Source organism: Eimeria necatrix, genomic scaffold, assembly GCF_000499385.1.
Source record: "Eimeria necatrix Houghton genomic scaffold, Enh_scaff181, whole genome shotgun sequence".
In the NCBI taxonomy this organism is placed as follows: domain Eukaryota; phylum Apicomplexa; class Conoidasida; order Eucoccidiorida; family Eimeriidae; genus Eimeria; species Eimeria necatrix.
In genome coordinates, this window is record NW_013652471.1 from 12,501 (window position 1) to 35,000 (window position 22,500).

Genomic DNA, 22,500 nt, shown 5'->3' on the forward strand with positions numbered 1-22,500 from the left:
GAGGCCGTAGAGGCTTTCAGAGCAGCACGCGCAGCAGCAGCAGCAGCAGCAGCAGCAGCAGCAACAGCAGCAGCAGCAGCAGCAACAGCAGCAGCAGCAGCAGCAGAGGAGCTCGAGCCTGCAGCACTGGGGCGCTGCGAGTGCTGGGGGGACGTTTTGGGCTCTTGTGTCTTCACAAGCGACGAAGAAGGCCCCAGCAGCAGCAGCAGCAGCAGCAGCAGCAGCAGCAGCAGCAGCAGCAGCAACGGCAGCAGCAGCAGCAGCAGCAGCTCAAGAAGACACAAAACCAAGAGGCAGTTCCTGCAGGCTGTTGCTGAAATATTTGCTGACGTGAGGCCGGAGTACAGAGAGGTGAGGAGCTGCTGCAGCATTTCTTTTTTCTTTTTATTTATTTATTTATTTATTTTTATTTTTATTTATTTTTATTTTCTTTTTTCTTTAATTGTTTTTGCTTCTTTTTCTCTCTTGTGTCTTTTGCGTCTCCTCGTGGTCCTGCTGCTGTTCCTCTTTTCCCGGGCTGCTGCTGCTGCTGCTGCTGCAGGACTGCACACTGCTGCTGCTGCTGCTGTATGGCTACACACTCACTGCTGCTGCTGCTGCTGCTACCGCTGTTGCTGCTGCTGCTGCTGCTGCTGCTGTATGGCTGCATGCTCCGTGCTGCTGATGCAGCAGCTGCTGCGGCTGCTGCTGCGTGGCTGCATGCTCACTACTGCTGATGCTGCTGTTGCTGCCTGCTCTTCCTGCTGCTGCTGCTTGACTCAGTCAAGAGCAGCAGCAGCAGAAACCACCAAGTGTCCATTCGCCATGTAGGGCCTCCCCAAAAGATCCTGCGCTGCTGCTGCTGCTGCTGCTGCTGCTGCTGCTGCTGCTGCTGCAGGTGCGTCGCATAGTGGGGGAGTTTGCTGCAGCATGCCGGAACTGCCCCGAGGACATGGTGGCGCTGCAGCAGCAGCTGCCACTGGCTGAGCAGCTGCAGCAAAGTGTAGAGACTGTTGCTTCTTGGGAGCTGCTGTGGTGGCAGCCGCTGGACACAACGTTGGCTCCGTCGACTGCTGCTGCTGCTGCTGCTGCACTTGAGTGGGTCAAGCAGCAGCAGGTGCTGCAGCAGGAGCAGGAGGAGCAGCAGCAGCAGGAAGAGGCGGGCGACAGCAGCAGCAGCAGCGCAGCTGACGACGCCGAAAAGCCTCCCGCGGGCGACGCTGGCGCAGCAGCTGAAAGCCGCTCTGCTGCTGCTGCTGCTGCTGCTGCTGCTGCTGCAGCAGCAGCAGCAGCAGGGGCCCTCGACAGCGGCACGGGGCCCCTCCGGGACGGCAGCGTCGTCAGCGGACGAATTTTGCGGGGGGGAAGAGAAGTGGCAGATTTTGATTTCATAAGAGACATTTTTGCTTTTTGTCAAGAAATGGAGACCCTCAGCAGCAGCAGCAGCAGCAGCAGCAGCAGCAGCAGCAGCAGCAGCAGCAGCAGCGGCAGCAGCAGCGGCAGCATCAGCGAGGTTGCAGCGGCTTTTGCGGACCTGCTGCTGCAGGTGGTGAAGGATGTCGTGCTGCCCAGGGCGCTGCACTCGCTGCAGCAAATGGACTGCTGCAGCTTCACTTCTGCTGCTGCTGCTGCTGAGCTGCTGCAGGAAATGCTGCTGTTCAGGGCCCCCCCAACAGAGGCAGCCATTACGAAGCTGCTGCAGCTCTTTGTCTCTTCTTTCCTCAGCACTATTGAGAGTCAGCTGCCTGTGCAGTGCGTGAAGCGTGCGCAGCAGCTGCAGCAGCAGCGGCAGCAGCAGCAGCAGCAGCAGCAGCAGACGGCGAAGGCAGAAGGAGAGCAGCAGCAGCAGGAGGCCGACGCTGCTGCTGTTGAGGTGTACGTACACCGCGCGCTCAAGGCTGTTGGAGTTGCTTCCTTTTTTGAAGGCATTCTCAGCGAGCAGCTTATGCTGCACATAGTCATGCATGTCAGTGCTGCTGCTGCTGCTGCTGCTGCTGCTTCTTTTGCTGTTGCTGCTGCTGTTGCTGCTGGTAGGACATATGCTGCACTCTTGCTTCGAGTTTCCTGGAAATTAGGGCTGCTGTGTAGTGCACTGCGGCTTGCTGCGGCGTCTTCAACCGCCTGTGCTGCTGCTGCTGTTGCTGCTGCTGCTGTTGCTGCTGCTTTTGCTGCAGCACCTCTTCGAGCTGCGCGTTCAGCCCTTGCTGCCGCTGCTGCCGCGTCGGACAGGTTTGCTGGTGCTTCACGGGTTTGTGCGTTTGCTGCCTCTCAAGTGGCTGCTGGTGCTGCAGCAGCAGCAGGAGCAGCAGCAGCAACAGCCACAGCAGCAGCAGCAGCAGCAGCAGCAGCAAAAGAATGGACTGTCTCTACTGCTCAGCAGCTGCCTCACCTTGGGAGAGGATCTCACAGAAGAGGCAGACAGGGCAGAGATGCTGCTGCTGCTGCAACGCATCAGTCCAAAAGCGGTGAGTTACTGCTGCTGCTGCTGCTGCTGCTGCTGCTGCTGCTGCTGCTGCTGGGCCCTCGTCTAGTCACAGCAAATGTTCCTGTGCTGCGCCACTTCCTGCAGGAGGCCCGCAAAATAGAAGAGCTTTTGCGAAAGCGGCCTACGAGCTAGCGCAGCCTCTATGGCTAGCTAGCTGGCCAGCTAGCTAGCTAGCTAGCCAGCTAGCTAGCTGGCTAGCTAGCCAGCGAACGCTGGCTAGCTAGCCTGGGTCCAGTGGCTAGCTAGCTAGAGCTTTCTGGCTAGTCAGCTGGATCCCGCGTAGCTAGCTATTGAAAACTTTTTGGTGGCTTCCTGGGGCCTCTTCGCTAGCTAGCCAGGGCCTCTGGAGCAGCTAGCCAGGGGCGCTTGGGCAGCTAGCTAGAACTAGCTGGGCCAGCTAGCTAGCTCTTGCTAGCTAGCTGGCCCTAGCTAGCTGCTGCAGCTAGGGCTGGCTAGCTAGCTAGCTAGCTAGCTAGCTAGCTAGCTATGGCTGGCTGCTGCAGCTGGCTACGGCCTGATGCACCTCAGTGGGCTGGCTGGAGCCGTCTTCTTAGTTGCTGCTGGCCAGTGGCTAGGCTGGCTAGCTAGCTGGCTAGCCAGCCTGCTAGCAGGCCTGGTGGCTAGCTGGCTAGCTAGCTAGCTAGCTAGATGTTTGGCCAGCTTGCCAGCTAACTGGGTGGCCGGCACCGTAGAGAGTTGGCTAGCTAGCTGGCTAGCTAGCCAACTAAATTGGCTAGCCAGCTGCTGATTGGCCAGCTAGCTGCTCAGCTGGCGGGATGCTAGTTTATATGAGCAGGACTTTAAGTACTCCTTGGCTTAAACTCAGCTAGCTAGCTAGCTAGCTAGCTAGCTAGCTAGCCAGCTAGTTGGCTAGCTGCAGCAGCTCCGCCGCCTCATCTCATGTCTCTTGTCTTCTGTGTAGTAACAATCCCACCAACTAGGGGCCGGCTCTCCAGCCTTCGTGCAGCAGCAGCAACAGCAACAGCAGCAGAGCCGGCAGCAGCAGCAGCAGCAGCAGCAGCAGCAACAGCAGCAGCAGAGCGGCGGTAGCAAGCAGGGGTGCACACCCACGGGGGCCCCAGTGCGCACAGGTGGGATTTGCTGTTATAGTTTGCCACTTGTGTAGTGGCACAGCAGCAGCAGCTACTGCAGCAGCAGCAGCATCTGCTGCTGCTGCTGCAGCAGCGGCGGCTCAAGCCCACTGCCGCAGGCAGCAGCAGTGCGCTGCAGCGCGGCTGCTGCTAGGCGCAGCAACACCTGCAGCTAGCTGCTAGGCGTGGTTAGCAGCTAGCCACGCCAGCAGCAGCTAAGTACAGCAGCAGCAGCCAATTAAACCAGCAGCAGCTAGCTACAAGCTACAGCAGCAGCAGCCAATTAGACCAGCAGCAGCTAGCTACGGCAGCAGCAGCTAATTAAATGTGGCTAGCCAGAGATCTAAAGGGGCCTAATTTGGTGAGGAAATGAGGTGTACGTACACCCCAGTTCTGGTTTGCTGCCCAGACACGCCAGCGGTGTGCTGGTCTGCAGCAGCAGCAGCAACAGCAGCAGCTGCAGCAGCAACACCAGCAGCAACACCAGCAGCAACACGAAACAAGCAGCAGCCACAGGGTAAGCAGGCAACAACAACAGCGGCGAAAGGCAGGCGGTAGCAGCAGCAGCAGCAGCAGATCGCAGCAGCAGCAGCAGCAGCAGCAACAGGAACAGCATGAGGCTCCTCCTCAAAGCCTCAAAGCCATGGAGCCTTACAGCTCTTCTTAGCTGCTGCAGCAGCAGCTAACTTTTATTTTAAAATTATAAAACTTCTTTTTTGCGAATTATTTGGCGCTGCTGCTGTTCATTTTGCTGCTGCTGCTGCTGCAGAGGCCCCCCAGTGTTGGGGCCCCAGGACCCCCAGCAGCAGCAGCAGAACCGGCAGCAGCAGCTGCGGCTCGTGCTGCTGCTGCTGAGGCTTTCAGCTAATTCATTCTGCCCATTATTTATCAATTTGTTTCCCTAGGAAACAGCAGCAGCAGCTTGGTAGCAGCAGTTGCTGCTGCAGCAACTCACACTCTTGGGGCTGGTGCTGCCCGGAGAAGCACAGCAGCGAGACACTGGCCGCAGCTGCACAGCAGCAGCTGCAGCAGTAGCGGCAGCAGCAGCAGCTGCAGCAGTAGTGGCAGCAGCAGCAGCAGAGGCAGCAGCAGCAGCAGCAGTCGAGGATCCATGGCGCAGCGTGGGCGAGGTGGGCGGCTCTTGCTGCCGCCGTTGCTGCTGCTGCTGCTGCTGCTGCTGCTGCTGCAGTCCTCAATATCCCCTTCTCACGCCGGTGTCCCCCTGCAGATCTCTTTTCGTATTGTCAACCCTTGGGGATCTAGCAGCAGCAGCAGCAGCAGCAGCAGCAGCAGCAGCAATATCGAGTGGCTGCCTCTCGGGTCAGTCAACATCAGCAGCGCAACAGCAGCAGGGCCTGCTGCTGAGTGGCTGTCGTACCGCGGCGAGGCCCTTGATGCTGCAGTGCAGCAAGCGCAGCAGCAGCAGCAGCTGCTGCTGCAGGAGCAGCAGCAATTCGGCGTCCACGAACAGGAGACTATTTTCCCCGCTTTGTCCCTGAAGGCAGAGGGGGGCGAGGGGGCCCCAGCTGTTATAACAACAACCCCACTGTCGGTGCTGCAGGAGCAGCAGCAGCAGCAGCAGCAGCAGCAGCAGCAGCAGCAGCAGCAGCAGCAGCAGCAGCAGCTTGGCGTGCTGCGGTGTGCAGACTCATCCCACCCTTTCACTCTCGAGCTGCACCTGGGCAACTCGTCGCTGCAGCCTGTGGGCATTGCTGTGCTTGGAGCAGCAGCAGCAACTGAGGTGCAGCAGCAGCAGCAGCAGCAGCAGCAGCAGCAGCAGAAGCAGCAGCAGCAGCAGCCGCTGCGGCGCGCGTTCTGCTCCCCCGCAAAACCCGCGCTGCTGCTGTCTGTCTCTCCCAGGGAGCCGCAAGCTGCTGTGCTGCTGCCAGCTTCTGCTTACCCGCAGCCAGCAGCGCAGCAGCAGCAGCAGCAGCAGCAGCAGCAGCAGCAGCCTTCGCTGCTGCAGACCTACTGGTGGGTGCTGCCTGTGATCCTCGTGGTGCAGCTGCTGTCCCGGGGCTTAGCAGCAGAAGAGGAGCCGCCGCCTGCTGCTGCTGCTCCTGCTGCAGCAGCTGCTGCTGCCAGAAGCAGCGGCAGCAGCAGACCACAGGGCCCCCACCGCCGCAGGGGCTAGCAGCAGAAGCTTCAGTGCCTACGGTTTAGGGTTTAGGGTTTAGGGTTAAGGGTTTAGGGTTTAGGGCCCCCTAAAGTTGCGCCTTGGTATTCAGCCTACATAACTTATAAGGCGCGCCTAGGGGCCCCTATTGGGGCCCCCAAGGGGGGCCCCTATTGGGGCCCCCAAGGGGGCCCCCATTGGGTCCCCCAAGGGGGCCCCCATTGGGGGACCCAAGGGGGGCCCCAATAGGGGCCCCTCGAGGCCCCTTTTGGTGCCCTTTAGGGCCTCCTGAGGCCCTCAAAGGGGCCCTTTTTGGGCCCCTTTTAGGGTTGGAGCCCCCGGGGGGCCCCTGGGGGCCCCCGGGGCCCCCCCAGGGGCCCCTGGGGGCCCCCCGGGGGGGCCCCCGGGGGCCCCAAGGCGCTGTTGTTGGGACGTGTTTTGAGGCATTGACTGGGTACCCTATAGGCCTGCGTAGGGGCCCCACAGGGGCCCCACAGAGGGCCCCACAGGGGGCCCCACTGGGGCACTTGGGGGCCCCACAGAGGCCCCTGTGGGGGCCCCCAGGGGCCCCACAGGGGCCCCCGGGGGCCCCCATAGGGGCCCCTAGTCAACTTGGGCTTTTAAGTTTAAATGCGCAGCAGCAGCAGAGAGCCTCAGGGGCCCCGAGCTATTGGGAAAAAGGATTTAGATGTGGCACTGCAGCAACTGCAGCAAAGGAGAGAAATATATTTAAATGTTAAAGAGTATTTATTTAAAAGTATTTAATTAAAAGCATTTATTAAGAAGCAGCAGCTGCTGCAGAAGCAGCAGCAAAACAGAGGCACAGACCAAACGGAAAGACACTGCTGCTGCAGCAGCAGCGTGGTGGATCTGTGGCTATCCAGCCTCTAAGACGCATCCGTAAAGACTATACTTTTATCTTTAAATATATTTTATTTAATTTTAAAGAATAAAAGCCCCAGAGAGGCTCTGCATGCGCTCTTGGGGCTGCCGGTTCTGGGGCTGCATGCACTCCGTGTGCAGCAGCAGCCTCGCGATTCGCAGCCGTTTCTTTCCCACTTTAGAAAATAGAATAAAAACAATTAAATTATTATTTAACTTTTCTTTCTTTTTATCCTTTAAAGCCCGGGGGGCCCCCCACTGGCGCCGAGGGCCTCAACCTTGGGGCCCCCCAGCTCCCTTCTGCTCTTCGTGGGGGCCCCTGGGGGCCCCCGCGCCTCCCCCTACAGCTCGGGGGCCCCCCACGCGGCTAGCGAGGGCCCCAGGGGCCCCCCAGACCCTCGGGCGCAGCTTTAGCTGCAGCTTTCTGCTGCTGCCGGCAGCAGCTGGCTACCTGTTGTTTCTCAGGGCCTCGCCAGGGGTTTTCGGGGCCCCTTCGGACTGCCTGCAACGCCAGCTAGCTAGCCAGCTAGCCAGCCAGCTAGCTAGCCAGCTGGCCATCCAACCAGCCCTCCAGCTAGCCATCCAGCTAGCCATCCAGCTAGCTGTAGAGGCAGCTAGCCAGCTAGCTAGCCAGCTAGCCAGCCAGCCAGCGAGCCAGCTAGCCAGCTAGCCAGCTAGCTAGCTAGCTGCGATGGCGTTCCGCTTCCGCAGGGAGGGCCAGCGCGTGAAGACGCGAGTGCCCCTGGCCTTGAGTGGCTTCAGTCCTTTCATGAAAGAACTCAAATGGGAAATCTTCGAATGGCATTATAACAGACACATCGGGCCCCTCGCAGTCAAGGCCCTCATGCGCCACCAGCAAGGCAAGCACCCCCCCCCCTGGGGCCCCTGCCAGGGGGGCCCCCTACTTTGGGGGCCCCCTAGTTTGGGGGCCCCCAAGCTAGGGGCCCCCTACTTTGGGGGCCCCCTAGTTTGGGGGCCCCCAAGCTAGGGGCCCCCTCAAGTTGGGGGGCCCCCTAGTTTGGGGGCCCCAAGCTAGGGGCCCCTCAAGTTGGGGGGCCCCCTAGTTTGGGGGCCCTCTGGTTTGGGGGTTTAGTTTGGGGCTTCTAGCTAGCAACTCACGACCCGCCAACTGGCTAGCTAGCTAGTCAGCCGCGCACCAACTAGCTAGCTAGCTAGCGATCTGGCGGGCAAAGCGCGTAGCTAGCTGTCCAGCAATCCAGCTAGCTAGCTAGCTAATTAGCAGTCCACCTATGCAGTCATCCAGCCAGCTAACTAACTTGCTATCCAGCGATGCAGCTAGCTAGCCAGCTAGCTGGCCAGCTAGCTAGCTGGCTAGCCAGCTAGCTGGCCAGCTAGCTAGCTAGCCAGCTAGCTAGCCAGCTAGCTAGCCAGCTAGCCAGCTAGCTAGCTAGCTAGCCAGCTAGCTAGCTAGCTAGCTAGCTAGCTAGTAAGTGTGTGTGTGTTGTGCGGGTGTCAGAGAGCGAAAAGCTGCAGTACCTGCACGACGTGCTGCTGACGGGGAGCAGCAGCAAGTGGGTGAGTGCTGCTGCTGCTGCTGCTGCTGCTGCTGGCAGCGGGCGGTTTTACCTGGCGACTGCGCTGCCGCTGCTGCGGCCAGTGCAGCGCAGCAGCAACCCCTTTTGCTGCCTCTCCCCCAACAAAACGGGCTTTGGGTACTTCAACAAAAACCCCAACTCCTTCAAGGGGGGCCCCCAGGGCCTCCAGGGGCCCCCCCGGCTTTCCAAAGTCCGCAGCGCTTTCCCGCGGCCCCACGGCCGCGCCCAGATCGGGGGCACCGACCCCACTCCCCCCGTCTTCCCCAAGGGCGTCTGACTGCAGCAGCAGCAGCAGCAGCAGCAGCAGCAGCAGCAGCAGCGGCAGCAGCGGCAGCGGGGGCGGCGAAGGAGGCGGCGGCGCGGCGGGGGAGGAGCAGCAGCAGCTGCTGCTGCAGCAGCTTAGCAGCAGCAGAGGCAGGAGCAGGGCTAGAGGCAGGAACGGGGGCAGCAGCGCGAGCAGCAGCAGCGGGAAGAGCAGCAGCAGCAACAGGAGCAGCAGCGGCAGCAGCAGCGTGACGAGCAGCAGCTGCAGCAGGCACTCCTCGATAGACGCTCCTATTCTTTCTCGGCTGCATTCGGATTCTCTGCGTTTGCTGCCTGCATGCATGCGTGCATGCAAACAGGCAGCAGCGCAGCAAAACATGCATGCATGCATGCATGCATGCATGCATGCATGAATGCATGCATGCATGCATGCAGGAAGGCAGCAGTTTGCATGCAGCCAGCAGCGCCTTTGCAGTGTGGTCACGACTGCATACGTTTACTACGCATGCATGCATGCATGCATGCACTGCAATTGCATGCATGCGCTATAGCTGCATGCATGCATTATACCTGCATGCATGCATTATACCTGCATGCATGCGTAGCAAATGCATGCACAGTAAATGCATGCATGCACTGCAACTGCATGCATGCACTGCTGCCAACAGGCAAAGGATGGGCCGGAGCTTCAACAAGGGAAAGTCTGAGGGCCTTCTGTGCCGAGGGTTTAGGGTTTAGGGTTTAGGGGCTGGAGTGTAACTCTATGGTCAAGAATTCGGGGTTTAGGGTTTAGGGTTTAGGGCTCAGACGCTGGTGTACAAGTCTGCTGCCAAGAGTTCAGGGTTTAGGGTTTAGGGTTTAGGGGCTGAATTACAGGTCTGCAGTAGAGAGTTTAGGGTCTAGGGTCTAGGGTTTAGGGTTTAGCTGTATAGGGTCTAGGGTTTAGGGTTTAGGGTTTGAGGTATAGGGACTAGCAGTCTGGTTGTTACTGGGAAGAAAGAAATGCCAAAAGATATGAACTGCCCTAAGGCAGCAAGGGGCCCCTGGGGGCCCCCAAAGGGGCTTCTAGGGGCCCCCAAAGGGGCTTCTGGGGGCCCCCTGGGGGCCCCCAAAGGGGATTATGGGGGCCCGCTGGGGGCCCCCAAACTGGGGCCCCTCAAGGATACCCCTGGGGGCCCTAAAAGGGGTTTCTGGGGGCCCTCAGGGGGGCCCCCTGGATGCCCTCAGGGGGGCCCCCTGGGGGCCCCCTAGGGGCCCCCAAAGTGGCTTCTGGAGACCTTCAAAAGGGGCCCCTTGGAGTAATTAAAGGGGCCCCTGAAAGGCCTCAAAGGGGCCTTTGGGGGCCCTCGAGGGGCCCCTTGGGGCCCCCCAAGGGGCCCCCTGGGGGCCCCCAAGGGGCCCCTGACAAGCTGCCCGGGGGCCCCATCAGGCGCCTTGGCGGTGACTGTGAAAAGGGCCCTAGGGGTTGTGGAGGGTTTGCTGCTGCTGCTGCTGCTGCTGCTCGCGATGCCGTTGCAGCAGCTGCCGCTGCTGCTGCGAGTGCTTCAGCCTGTCTAGTGGCTGCTGCTGCTGCTGCTGCCACACCGCTTCCAGGTTGGGATGAGCGTTTTGCTGCTGCTGCAGCTTGCTTTGCTGCTGAAGCTGCTGCTGTGCCTGTTCCTGCAGCAAATACTGCTGCTGCAGCTGCTGCAGCTGCTGCCGCTGCAGCTGGTAGCAGTTTAGGTGGTGCTGCAGCTGCAGCATGAGCGCCTGGCGCTCCTTCTGCATGCGCCTTGCTCGCTGCTGCAGCAGCAGCAGCACACGCTGCTGCTGCTGCAGCTGCTTCGAAGCATCTAGACGCAGCAGCTTGCTGTCTCTCTTTTCTTCTTTTCTGAGCAGCTCCAGCCGATCCATGGCAGCCTGCAGCACCTGTTGGTGGCCCTGCTGCTGCTCCCGCTGCAGCTGCTGCAGCTGCTGCAGCTGCGCCTGCTGCTGCTGCCGCTGCTGCTGCTGCAGCAAAAACTGTTTCTGCTGCTCCATGGAGGCCCCCCGCGTGCTGCACAGTCCGTCCTCCCTTTGTTCTGAAGGCCCTCTGGCGCTCACTGCACCCACATGTGCTGCAGCAGCAGCAGCAGCAGCAGCAGCAGCAGCTGCTGCTGCTGCTGCAAAGGCAGCAGGAACTCCCGAGGAGCCCAAGACACCAGCCTCGTCTGCTGCCATCTCAGAATGCCTGGGGGAACTAAAAAGGGTTTCTGTTCCTCCTTGCTGCCTCCCTAGCGCTGGCCCATTGCAAAGTAAATGCTGCTGCTGCTGCTGCAGCTGCTGCTGCTGCAGCTGCTGCTGCTGCAGTTGCTGCTGCAGCTGCTGTTGCTGCAGCTGTTGTTGGTGCAGCTGCAGCAGCAACTGCTGCTGCTGTGCTCCCGGCTGCTGCTGGACTTGCTGCTGCTGCTCATGTTGCTGCTGTGGAGTCGCTGAGCAAACGAACTGTGGAGCTGGCTGCTGCTGCTGCTGCGCCTGTGGCTGGTGGCGTTGCTGCTGCTGGTCCTGTAGCTGCTGCTGCTGGCTGCAACGACTGGCAGAAGCAGCAGCGGCAGCAGCAAGTGCGGTTCTTGCTGCTGCTGCTGCTGGCTGTGCTGCTGCTGCTTCGTATTGGTACACAGGAACAGCAGCAGATGCCTGTGCAGCAGGAAGAAACAAATGGTTGCAGCATTCATAAGAAACGGTCGCTGGCTGTGCTGAGTGGCCGTAGAGAGCAGCAGCAGCAGCAGCAGCAGCAGGGCCAGCAGCAGCAGCAGCAGGAGCAGCGGAATTTCTTGCTGCGCCGCTCTCAGCCAGGCTTCCATGAATGGCCTGGACGTGCGCCTGCTGCTGCTGCTGCTTGCTTTGCTGCAGCAGCTGCTGCTGCTGTCCCAGCATATGCTTGTCTTGCTGCAGCTGCTGCCTGGGCGGTTGCTGCAGTGCCTCGTGCACCTGACGCTCCTGAGGCAGCCTAAACTGCTGCTGCTGCTGCTGCTGCTGCTGCTGCTGCTGCTGCAGGCCCACTATACTCCCGCCTGGTGTTTCGCAGAGCCCTTCTGTTGCTCCCTGCAGCTGCAGAGTCTGCAGCGGCTGCTGCAGCTGCGTGTGCTCCTGCTGCTGGGGCTGCTGCAGTCGCTTTTTTCTTTGCTGCTGCTTTTGCTGCTGCTGCTGCTGCTGCTGCCGCTGTAGCTTCCGCTGTGTTGGCTCCTTGGCGCGGCGTTGTTGCTGTCGCTGCTGCTGCTGCATCATCTTCTGCTTGAATTGCTGCTGCCATTGCTGCTCAGGCAAGACCTTCTGCGACCACGGTTGCTGCTGCTGCTGCTGCTGCTGCTGCTCCTTCTCCTGCTGCAGTTTTTGCGGCTGCTGTTCTTGCTCCTTCTGTTCTTGTGGCTTCTCCGTCTGCTGCTGCTCTTGCACCTTTTGCTGCTGCTTTTGTTCTGGAAGTTTCTGCTGCACCTGCTGCTCCTGCGACTTCTGCTTTTGTTGCTCTTGATCCTGCTGCTTCTGCTTCTGCTGCTCGTGCTGCTGCTGCTGCTGCTGAACAAGAGGCTTCTGCTGCTGCTGCTCCTGATGGTCTTGCAATTTTTGCTGTGAATCTTTTGTTTGCAGTTTCTCCTGTGTCTCTTGCTGCTGTCCCGGTTGCTTTTGTTGCTGCTGCTGCTGCTCTTGCTGTTGTGGCCGACGCAGCTGCTGCTGCTGCTCTTGCTGCTGCTTCTCTTGCACGAGCTGCTGCTGCTGCTGCTGCTGCTGGGCTGGCTGCTGCTGCTTTTGTTTTCTCGCACATTCGCCATTCACTGCATCCGCAGGAGTATTTACCCGCTTAGCGTTCTTACTGCTGCTGTTGCTGCTGCTGCTGTGCTGCTGCTGCTGCTGCTGCTGCTGCTGCGCGGCAGAGTCTCCCGCTTTTTCTTGTGTAGGGCATTTCGGCGTCTGGGGAGCTTCTGCAGAAGTGCTGCTGCGTGCATGCTCCTGCTGCTGTTGCTGCTGCTGCTGCTGTTGCTGCTGTTGCGTCTCGCGTTGCTGCTGCTGCAGCTGTTCTGGGCACTGCTGTTGTGGGTCTTGCTGCGGCTGCTGCTGGTGTTGCTGCTGCTGTTGCTGCTGCTGTTGCTGCTGTACATTTTCTCGGTGTTCTTTCTCCAGAGTTTCCCCAGCACTTTTGTGCTGCTCGTTTATTTGCGGCAGCTGCAGCAGCTGCTGTTGCAGCTGCGCCTGCTGCACTTTTTCCTGCTGCAGTTGGGCCGGCTGCTGCTGCTGCTGCTGCACTTCTTGCTGCTGTTTCTGGCGGGTCTCCAGCTGCTCACTCTTGCACAGCTTCACATTGACTTTTTCTTGCTGCTCTTTCTGCTGCTCCTGCGGCTGCTCCTGCGGCTGCTGCTGCGGCTGCTGCTGCTGCTGTTGCTGCTGCTGCCGCTGCTCCTGTTGTTGCATTTGCTGCTGTTCCTGTCGCATCTGTTCCTGTTGCTCCAGTGTTTGTTTTTGCTGCTGCTGTTGCTGCTCCAGCTGTTTTTGTTGCTGCAGCCGTTGCTGCTTCTCCAGTTGCTGTTGCTGTTGCTCTTTCATTTGTTGCTTTTGCTGCTGCTCCTGCTGCTGCTGCTTCTGCTTCAATAATTGTTCCTTCTGCTGCTTCTGCTTCTCCTCCAGTTCTTGCTGCTGCTCCTTTTGTTGCTGCTTTTCCTGTTGATGCTTTAACTGCTGCTGCCGTTGCTGTTGCAGCTGCTGCTGCTGCTGTTGCACGTTCTCTTTTTGCTGCTGCTCTTCCGTCAGCTGCTCGTGTAGAGTTTGCTGCTGCCTCTCCTGTTGCTGCTGATGCTCTTCGTGCTGCTGCTGCTGCTGCCGCATCTGCTGCAGCTGCTGCTCCTGTAGAGCTTGTAGCTTCTTTTCTAGCTGTAGCTCCAGTTCCAGCTGCTGCTGCTGCCGCTGCTGCTGCTGCTGCCGCTGCTCTTTTTCTCGCTGCAGCTTTTGCTGATGCAGCTCCTGCAGTTTCTGCTGCTGCAGCTGCTCTTCTTTGAGTTGCTGCTGCAGCCTGTGTTCTTTTTGATTCTCGTCCTGACGCTGCTGATGCAGCTGCTGCTCCTGTTGCAGCAGCTGCTGCTGCCTTTCCCTGTTGTCCTGCTGCTGTCGCAGCTGCTGCTCTCGCAGCTGCTGCTCTCGCAGCTGCTGCTGGAGATGCTGCTGCAGCAGCAGTTGCTGTTGCTGCTGCTGCTGGCGGCAGTTGTCTGCCTCTGCTTCTTGCTGTGCTGCTCGAGCCTTTCTTGCAAGTGCAGCAGCAGCAGCAGCTGCTGCTGCTGCTGTCACTGCTGCAGCATACTGGGGGGGCTCTGGGGGAGGCGATGGGTAGCTTGTGCAGTGCAGCCGCTTCAGCCCGTAGCTGCTGCTGCTGCTGCTGCTGCTGCTGAAGTTGCTGCTGTTCTCACGCTTGCCGTATGTCTTAACGGCCGCGTTTTGCCGAGAGCTATTGCTGCTGCTGCTGCTGCTGCTGCTGCTGCTGCGTGGAGGGTGCGAAGCAGCAGCAGCGGGGGCGCTGCAGGACCAGCCCTGACCACTGGTCACCCTGCCATCTCCCCAAGCCCTGTGGGGGGCCCCCGGGGGGCCCCAGGGGGCCCCCCGGTCCTCCGGGGGAGGGGGGGGGCCCCTCGGGGGGCCCCCCGGGGGGGGTCTAGGAACAGGGTACCTGTGCCCTCTGGGGGGCCCCCTGAAAGGGGAGGGGCCCCCGAAGCGGGGCCCCCCTTCTTGGAACTCAGGGTCCTCGAAGTGCTGCAGCAGCGGCTGCGGCCAAGGCGGAAGGTCTGTTCTGCTGCTGCAGCTGATGGTGCTTTTGCTGCTGCTGCGGCTCCTGCTGCTGCTGCAGCGGGGGTAAGCAACGCGGGGCGGGGGGCCCCCTGAGAAGCCCAGGGCCCCCGCCCTGTGGGGCAAATGCCGGGGGCCCCTCCTCGGAGAAGAATAGGGTCTTGGGCTTTCTCTCGAGGCCAGCCGAGGGGCCCCCTCAGGGGGCCCCCTGCTGGGGCTGGGGGAGAAGTCCTGCGGCGGGGGCGAAGGTGGGGGCCCCCTGGGGGCCCCGGGGGCCCCGGGGGGCCCCCAGCCCTCTCTGTCCACTCAGGAGGCCACCCAGGGGGGGCCCGGGGCTGCCGGGGGCCCCTAGACTGCCGAACTGGGTCTTGTTCTGCTCCATAGCAGGGCCCCCGGGGCCTCGGGGGGCCCCCCCCTGGGGGCCCCCAGGGGCCCCATGGGGGGGGCCCCTCACGGTAGGAGTGTAGTGCCCCCTCACTACCCTCTGAGGGCCAAAGACGGGGGCCCCCGGGGCCCCCGGGGCCCCCGGGGCCCCGGGGGCCCCCAGAGTCTGCAGGGCCCCCAGGGCCTCTCAGGAAGGCCGCGGGAGAACTGTTTCTGCTGAGGCCCCCTACAAAGCCCCCGTAGGGGCCCCCCGGGGGGCCCCCGTGGGGCCCCTCCTTTGGTTCTCCTGCGGGCTTCCTGTAATAAGGATGGGTACTGAAGCGGGGCCCCTCACGGTCCGGCGCAGGGGGGGGGCCCCCCTCTCCCGCTGCCCTGAAGTGCGGCCGCGGGAGGATCAGGGGGCCCCCCGATGGCCTATCACTGAAGCCCGAACGACGGGGGGGGCCCCCCGGGGGGCCCCCTGGGGGGCCCCCTGGGGGGCCCCCTGGGGGGCCCCCCACGTTCAACCCCTGGGGGCCCCCCGAGGACCCAAAGAACTCCCCCGCGCTGCCCCGCACACAGGGCCCAGAGCCCCCAAAGGAATAGGGGCCCCTGGGGGCCCCCTCAGGGGGGCCCCGGGGGGCCCCCTCGAGGGGCCCCCGGGGGGCCCCCGGAGGCCTTCTGGGCGTTGGTGGGGGCGGCCCGGGGGGCAGGCGGAGGATCACGGGCGCAGGCACATGATCCATCTCACGGGGGCTCCCCATGCTGCTGCTGCTGCTGCTGCTGCTGCAGCACGCGCTGCTGCGGCGTACGCTGCTGCTGCTGCTGCTGCTGCTGCTGCTGCACTGTGATGGAACTGCAGGGCCCGTGGGTGTTGAGCCAAACTGAGCACCACACTCACCTGGGGGCTCGGGGCGTAGAGGGAACAAAAGAGGAAAACTTTATTCAATTAATTGATTTAATTTGTTTATTTAATTTAATTTGAGATAAATAAACTTCTTTTGTTTTGATTTCAAGGAATTTGCGCAACAGAGGGGGCGGCGGCCGCCCGCCAGAGCTGAGCTCTGCGCTGAAGAGAAAACAAGACAAGGCGAAGCCAAAACGAAACTTTCGGAGTTTTAATTTGTTGACATTTATTTCATAATATAAAAAGTACCATTTTAGCGTTTCTTTTGCACTTTCCACCGCGCGCAGCTGCAGAGGCGGCCGGCCGCGAGCGGTGGGGTCACCTCAACACCCTAAACCCTAAACCCTAAACCCTAAACCCTAAGCCCTAAGCCATAGAACGGGGGCTCTGCGCCTCAACTCTTATTTTTCTTTTACAGTTTTTCTTAAATATTTATCAAATTAAAAACAAAATAAGGGGCACAACGCAACGGCGGCTGCAGGTAGGACCAGTGGTCTGGCCCACTGGCTGCACCCCTATGAAATACTGCAGCAGCAGCAGCTGTGGCTGCTGCTGCAGCTGTGGGACCAATAACTGCAGCAATAACTGCAGCGCTAACAATAGCCGCAGCAGGGGAGCTACTGGAAGCCGCCAAGACAGCAGCTGTCCGGGCAGCAGCAGTAGCAGCAGCAGCTGCTGCTGCTGCTGCTGCTGCAGCAACAGGCTCGCCTCTAGCACCCCAAAGCGGTTGCTGCTGTGGAGCCCCAACAGGCATTTGAAGCAGAGGCCTTGAGCCTCCCTAAGGGTTAAGCAGCAGCACAGCAGCAAAAAGAAATGAAGAAAAAATCCTTTTTTTAATTTAAAAAAAATTAAATTAATAGTTCTGGGGTCCCCCAAGACCCACAGCCCCCTTCCAGCTGGGGCAGCAGCCTCTGACTGTGCTGCAGCACAGGCAGCTGTGCTGCAGCGCAAGCAGCTGTGCTGCAGCGCAAGCAGCTGTGCTGCAGCACAAGCAGCTGCGCTGCAGCACAAGCAGCTGTGCTGCAGCACAAGCAGCTGTGCTGCAGCACAAGCAGCTGCGCTGCAGCACAAGCAGCTGTGCTGCAGCACAAGCAGCTGTGCTGCAGCCCACGCAGCTGTGCTGCAGCAGAAGCAGCTCTGCTGCAGCAGCAGCAGCTGTGCTGCAGCAGCAGCAGCAGCTGTGCTGCAGCACGAGCAGCCCAAGCCCGTGTGTGGGGCCCCACAGAGCCAGTGGGGGCCCCCTCGCTGTGGGGCCCCCAGCCCTTTTAATAAAACCCAACTAAAGAAAAGAAAAGGCCGGGGGGGCCCCCCGCTGCAGCGCCTTGCGGGCTTTGAGGCGTTTTGCTTCTGCAGCAGTGCGGCGGTGGTAGCGGCTCTGCTGCTCCGCGCCTGCAGCGCACCAAACCCTAAACCCTAAACCCTAAACCCTAAACCCTAAACCCTAAACCCTCGGGGCAGCTTTAAACCCTCGTTCGGTGCCTCAGCGCCAGCGCGCCGCTCCAGTGCCGCCCTTATCGTCGGCAACTAGAACTGCTGTTGCTGCCGCAGCACAGCGGCTGCTCACCTTTCCCCTGCTGCTGCCGCTGCTGCTGCTGCTGCTGCTGCTGCTGCTGCTGCTGCGGGTCAGCTAAGGCCTGCTGCAGAGCCCCGTTGACTTGGCCGCAGAGGCGAAGTGCTGCAGCAGCTTCTGTGGGGCGGCGGAGGCCCCACAGAGAGGCAGCCCGGAGGCTCAAGGCGCTGAAGGGTCCTGCGCAGCAGCAGCAAAGCAGCAGCAGCAGCAAGAAGCAGTCAGCAGCAGCAAGAAGCAGTCAGCAGCAGCCAGCAGCAGCCAGCAGCACTGCAGCACGGGGGAGACGCAGGGGCCTCGAGAGACACGAGAGGCACGCGGACGGCCATTGCTGCTGCTGCTGCGCGCAGCAGAGTGCTGCTGCTGCTGCTGCTGCTGCTGCTGCTGCTGCTGCTGCTGCTGCTAGTTGTGTCTCTTTGCGGTTCTTCCCCTTCTTTGGCTGTTTCTGTGTCTCCTTTTTGGTTTGCTGCAGCTCTGCTGCTTCCTGTGTCTCTTTGATTCCTTTTGCTGCTGCTGCTTCCATTGAGCCCCAGCTTAGTTCTCACCAAGAGGGCAAAGAGTATTCTTTTGCAGAGACTCTAGCAGGTGGAAGTCCCGCACGCCTTTTTCACTTGCTGCTGCTGCTGCTGTTGCTGCTGCTGCTGCTGTTGCTGCTGCTGCTGCTGTTGCTGCTGCTGCTGCTGCGGGGGCAGCGTCGTCGGCAGCAGCCCACAGGTCAGCTTCCGCAGACGCTGTGGAGGCCTCCAGTGCCTGAAGAACGAACTACTCCCGCCAAAGTGGTTCAGGGCCAGCAGCAGCAGCAGCAGCAGCAGCAGCAGCAGCAGCAGCAGCAACAGCAGCAGCAGCAGCAGCGATGGCAACAACAGCAACGGCGCGACACGCACTCTCGAGAAATCTCCAAGAGCTAACAGGCAGCGAGCTCGCCACGCGTTTGCTGCAGCAGCAAGAGACGCAGGGCCACAAGAGGAAGCAGCAGCAGCAGCTGCTGCTGCTGCAGCAGCAGCAAGTCGTCTCTCGGCCGCCTCCAGGGCTTTTCCAAAGTACTGCTGCAGCGCAACGCCCAAGTCGCTGCAAGGGGTACTGTTTGTCGTGCTGCTGCTGCTGCTGCTGCTGCTTGTGTTGCTGCTGCGGCTGCTGCTGGTGTCGCTGCTGCTGCTGCGGCTGATGCTGCTGCTGCTGCTGCTGCTCAGTGGAGCTTCGCTGTGAGGACAAGAAAACCCCTCAACAGCAGCAAGGGCCTGCAGCAGCAAAGAAGCAGCAAGGAAGCTCGAGCAGCAGTGGCAGCAGCAGCAGCGACAACGCATGCGCCAGCAGCAGCACCGAAACGAGGAGCAGCAACAACAGCAGCAGCAACAGCAGCAGCAACAGCAGCTGCTGCTCTTGCCTGCAGCAACCACGCCTTTTGTCCTGCTGCTGCTGTGGCTAAGCAGCAGAAAGTGCTGCAAGTGAGCAGCTGCGTCTCAGCAAGGGCGGTATCTCTCCACCAAGGAGACAGAAAACTTCCTCTGCTGCTGCTGCTGCTGCTGCTGCTGCTGCTGCTGCTGCTGCTGCTGTTGCTGCTGCTGGGGCACATAACCAGCGCAGCTTCAAGCCGCAGGCCTGCAGAGACCACTCCATAGGCCAGGCCGCTATTGGCAGCAGCGCGAAGCAGCTGCTGCAGCGCCAGCAGCCGGAGAACGCTGGTTGGTGTTTCTCGTTGCCCTCTGGCTGCTGCTGCTGCTGCTGCTGCTGCTGCTGCTGCTGCTGCTGCTGCTGCTGCATCTCCCTCCATGACTGATGCTAAGGGGGAGGCTGCGACTGCAGTTGCTGCAGCGAGAGCTTGCCGCAGCAGCGCAGTGTCCTCTCTAGAGTGCGCTGTTGGCCCTTGCTGCTGCTGCTGCTGCTGCTGCTGCTGCTGCTGCTGTTTCAGCTGCAGCAAATATTCAGGCAGGCGCCGCCGCCACCTCCACTTGAGCTGCTGCAGGGCTGCTGCAGCAACCTGCTTGTCAATGGATCCCAACTCCAGTAGAGGAGCAGGGCAACCGGGCTCCCGCTGCTGCTGCTGCTGCTGCTGCTGCTGCTGCTGCTGCTGCTGCTGTGTCTGGCGGCAAACTGCGAAGAGCCCTGGCTGCCGCAAGTGCCGCAGCTGCAGCACCGCCAAGCTGACTGCGAGCTGCGGCAGCTGCAGCAGCAGCGCTGCCTGTGCCCCCGCATGCAGCCCCAAAACGCTGCGTCAATGTTCACAGCAGCAGCAGCAGCAGCAGCAGCAGCAGCAGCAGCAGCAGCAGCAGCAGCTAGGGACCACAGTAATCTTGCCAAAGGCACAGCAGCAAAAGCTCTTGCGGCGGCGAGAGTTGGGACCAAACGGCGGAGAGAAGGAAGCAAGAGTATCAGCAGCAGCAGCAGCAGCAGCAGCAACAACAACAACAACAAAAGTAGCGGCAGCAGTAGACAGGAGAGGCAGCAGCAGCAGCAGCAGCAGCAGCAGCAGTAGCAGCAGCCACCTGTTGGGCCTCAGACGCAGAGCCCTAGCAGCAAATCCGAGGGCCTCCGCCAGCAGCAACCTGCGAGGTCCTTCTGAGCTGGCAGCAGCAGCAGCAGCAGGTGCTGCTGCTTTTGCTGCTGCTGCTCTTGCTGCTGCTGCTGCCCTTGCTGCAGCAGTTGCTGCTGCCGATAGAGCCCACGGCCGCTGCGGGGGCCCTGCGCGCCAGCGACGGCGCTGACTGCTGCGGTCGTAGCTGGTGGCCTGTGTTGCTGTTGCTGCTGCTGCTGCTGCTGCTGCTGCTGCTGCTGCTCTCCCTCCTGCTGCTGCTGCTGCTGCATCTCTTGCTTGACGGGCCACTGCTGCTGCTGCTTCGAAATCTCCGGAGGCGTCCAAGCACCCCACTGCCAACCTGCAGCAAAAAGAGACAGAGGGCACATCCAAATGCGAGCCTGCTGCTGCTGCTGCTGCTGCTGCTGCTGCTGCTGCTGCTGTTTGGTGCCGGTGGGGCCCTAGGCATTCTTTGTTAAGCCACTGTCTAGGGGCCCCAGCAGCAGCAGCAGCGTTTGCTGCTTTATGAGGCACTTAGGCAGAGGGGCCCCCAGTTTACCTGCAGAAGGCCGTGGAGCGCAGTTTGCTGCTTCTTGCTGCTGCTGCTGCTGCTGCAGCAGCAGCATACCTCTTCAACGCCTCCTGCCACTTCTGCTGCGTCCTCAATGCATCCCCCTCCTTTAGGGGGCCCCAAAAGCTCTCCGGCCCCCTCAAGCTTCCCCAGGGGGGCCCCCTTGGCAGCCAAAGGGGGGCCCCGGGGGCCCCCCGGGTCAATGGGGCCCCGGGGGCCCCCATGAGTTGCTGCGCGGAGGTGTACGTACACCTTGCCGCGCTGCGGCTGCAGCAGCAAAGCAATGCTGGCAGCAACTGCAGCAGGAAGAGCTGCAGCAGCTGCTGCAGCAGCAAAGCAATGCTAGCAGCAACTGCAGCAGGAAGAGCTGCAGCAGCTGCTGCAGCAAAGGCCAGGGGGGCTCGGGGGGCCCCCGGGGCCCCAAACGCTGCGGGTTTTGGGGGGCCCCCGAGCCTGCAGAAGCAGCAGCCCGGCTGGGCCTCTCTGCTGCTACAAAAGTACCTTTTGCTGCAATTAAATTAAAATGCAACTCAACAGCAACACAGAAAGGGGCCCTTAGCAGCAAAATGCCCTCAAGGGCTTGCTGGGGGGCCCCCTGGGGGGCCCCGGGGGCTCCGGGGGCCCCCGGGGGCCCCCGGGGGCCCCAAGTTACCCTGCTGCTGCTGGGAGGCCTCATCGAGGTTTTGTGGCAGCTGGCTGCGTCTGCTGCTGCTCGAGTTTGAAATTTTGTTTCTTTTTAAGTTCAAAAAGATTGCTTTTTAATTTAATTCCTTGTTTGGCCTTTGCTGCTGCCGCTGCTGCTGCTTTGCTGCTGCTGCTGCTCCGCTGCAGCACGCGAGCGCACCGCCGGGGCGGCAGCCAAAGTGACCTGTCCTTAACTGCGGAAAGATAAGCCATATTTCATCTTAAAGTTTAATTTCTAATTTAATATTATATTAAAAAGAGTTATTTCAGTATAAAGAGCAGCTGCTGCTGCTGCAACAGCAGCAGCAGCGCAGCAGCAGCACCGCTGTACAATCGCGCCTGGGTGACTCGGGTGTCTCGACACTGCAGCAGCAAAAGACACGAAGCTGCAGCACGCCGCCTTTGGCGCTGCACTTTTGTCCTTTCTTTGTCTTCTAGTAGACGCAGCAAATCGGACCAGGAGGCCTCTCCCTGCTGCTGCTGCTGCTGCTGCTGCTGCTGCTGCTGCTGCTATCGACCTCGCACCGGCTGCAGGCGAAACAGCCAGCACTTGATCCGTCTCGAAGCAGCAGAAGCAGAGCCCGTCATATTAGAAAGAGCAGCAGCAGCAGCAAGAGCAACAGCAGCAGCTGCAGCAGCAGCAACTGCAGCAGCCAGTGAGCCGCAGTCTCTCTAGACCCACGCTGCGTGCGCATTTGAGCTGTCTGTACACCTGAGCTGCCTATACACCTGAGCTGCCTATACACCTGAGCTGCCTATACACCTGAGCTGCCTATACACCTGAATCTCCAGAAGCAGAAAATGAAAAGCCTTCGGTCTTGGAAGCCCTCCATGCCGAAGCTGCGTCTGCGGCGCCGCGGGCCAAAAGGCAGCAGCAGCAGCAGCAGCAGCAGCAGCAGCAAAAGCCGCTGGTGGAAGCGGTCCGGCAAGGGCTTCAGCTTCAGAAGAGCAAAAACTGAAGGGGCCCCCCGAAGCAGCAAAGGGCGCTTTCGGGGCCTCCGTGTCTTTTCTGGGAGAAGCAAAAAGGCCGAAAGCAGCAGCAGCAGCAGCAGCAGCAGCAGCAGCGGCGTAGCTGCGCGGTTCAGCAGCAAGATGAAACGCGTGCTGCCCCGGCGCTCCAAGTCAGACAAAGGCAGCAGCAGAACAGCAGCAATGAAGCGGTGGATCTCTAGGAAAGGGAAGAGCACAGGGCAGGGAGAGCAGCAGCAGCAGCAGCAGCAGCAGCAGCAGCAGCAGCGCCGGTTCTTCTTTAGCGGCAGGTGGCGCAGCAGGAACAAAACGGAGCAGCAGCAGCAGCAGCAACGGTCCCTATTTCGGGGGAAGTGGCGCAGCAGAGGCAAGACACAGGGGAGCGAGCAGCAGCAGCAAGAGCAGCAGCAGCAGCAAAGAAGTCTTTTTAGAGGCAGATGGCGCAGCAGGGATAGAACACAGCAGCAAGACCAGCAGCAGCAGCAGCAATGGTCTTTATTCAGGGGCCGGTGGCGCAGCAGGGATAGAACACAGCAGCAAGACCAGCAGCAGCAGCAGCAGCAGCAGCAGCAATGGTCTTTATTCAGGGGCCGGTGGCGCAGCAGGGGCAAGACACAGAGCGACGGGCAGCAGCAGCAAGAGCAGCAGCAGCAACAAAGAAGCCTCTTTGGATACAGATGGCGCAGCAGGGGTAAAACGCAGCAGCAAGACCAGCAGCAGCAGCAGCAGCAGCAGCAGCAGCAGCAGCAAAGGTCTTTATTCAGGGGGCG

At 60.7% G+C, this 22,500-nt stretch overlaps 4 protein-coding genes across 4 annotated transcripts in view; 2 read left to right on the forward strand and 2 right to left on the reverse strand.

Annotated features, from left to right (window-relative positions):
* The window catches only part of ENH_00023150 (hypothetical protein, conserved), a gene marked incomplete at both ends in the record, with an annotated part of 9,867 nt that extends 4,178 nt beyond the window's left edge, over positions 1-5,689 (forward strand). Inside the window, 7 exons of the mRNA XM_013579651.1 lie at positions 1-351; positions 878-1,945; positions 2,154-2,444; positions 3,432-3,555; positions 3,965-4,072; positions 4,537-4,685; positions 4,784-5,689. The exon at positions 1-351 is cut by the window's left edge and continues 91 nt beyond it. Of these exons, the coding sequence (XP_013435105.1) occupies positions 1-351; positions 878-1,945; positions 2,154-2,444; positions 3,432-3,555; positions 3,965-4,072; positions 4,537-4,685; positions 4,784-5,689 (2,997 nt within the window). The remainder of the gene's footprint in view (positions 352-877; positions 1,946-2,153; positions 2,445-3,431; positions 3,556-3,964; positions 4,073-4,536; positions 4,686-4,783) is intronic.
* A 4,142-nt stretch (positions 5,690-9,831) lies between these two features.
* ENH_00023160 (hypothetical protein, conserved) lies at positions 9,832-15,284 on the reverse strand (the record flags this gene model as incomplete). The annotated part of the gene is made up of 2 exons (XM_013579652.1): positions 9,832-14,249; positions 14,612-15,284. 2 exons carry the CDS (start codon positions 15,282-15,284, stop codon positions 9,832-9,834), a joined length of 5,091 nt encoding a protein of 1,696 aa, XP_013435106.1.
* A 1,422-nt stretch (positions 15,285-16,706) lies between these two features.
* Positions 16,707-20,301, reverse strand: ENH_00023170 (hypothetical protein, conserved; the record flags this gene model as incomplete). Its single annotated transcript, XM_013579653.1, has 7 exons — positions 16,707-16,816; positions 16,992-17,174; positions 17,540-17,744; positions 17,879-18,232; positions 18,361-19,201; positions 19,478-19,867; positions 20,066-20,301. The coding sequence occupies 7 exons, from the start codon at positions 20,299-20,301 to the stop codon at positions 16,707-16,709; spliced, it is 2,319 nt and encodes a 772-aa protein (XP_013435107.1).
* A 1,291-nt stretch (positions 20,302-21,592) lies between these two features.
* Positions 21,593-22,500, forward strand: part of ENH_00023180 (hypothetical protein) — a gene marked incomplete at both ends in the record, with an annotated part of 3,618 nt that continues 2,710 nt past the window's right edge. Inside the window, one exon of the mRNA XM_013579654.1 lies at positions 21,593-22,500. This exon is cut by the window's right edge and continues 2,710 nt beyond it. Within this exon, the coding sequence (XP_013435108.1) occupies positions 21,593-22,500 (908 nt within the window).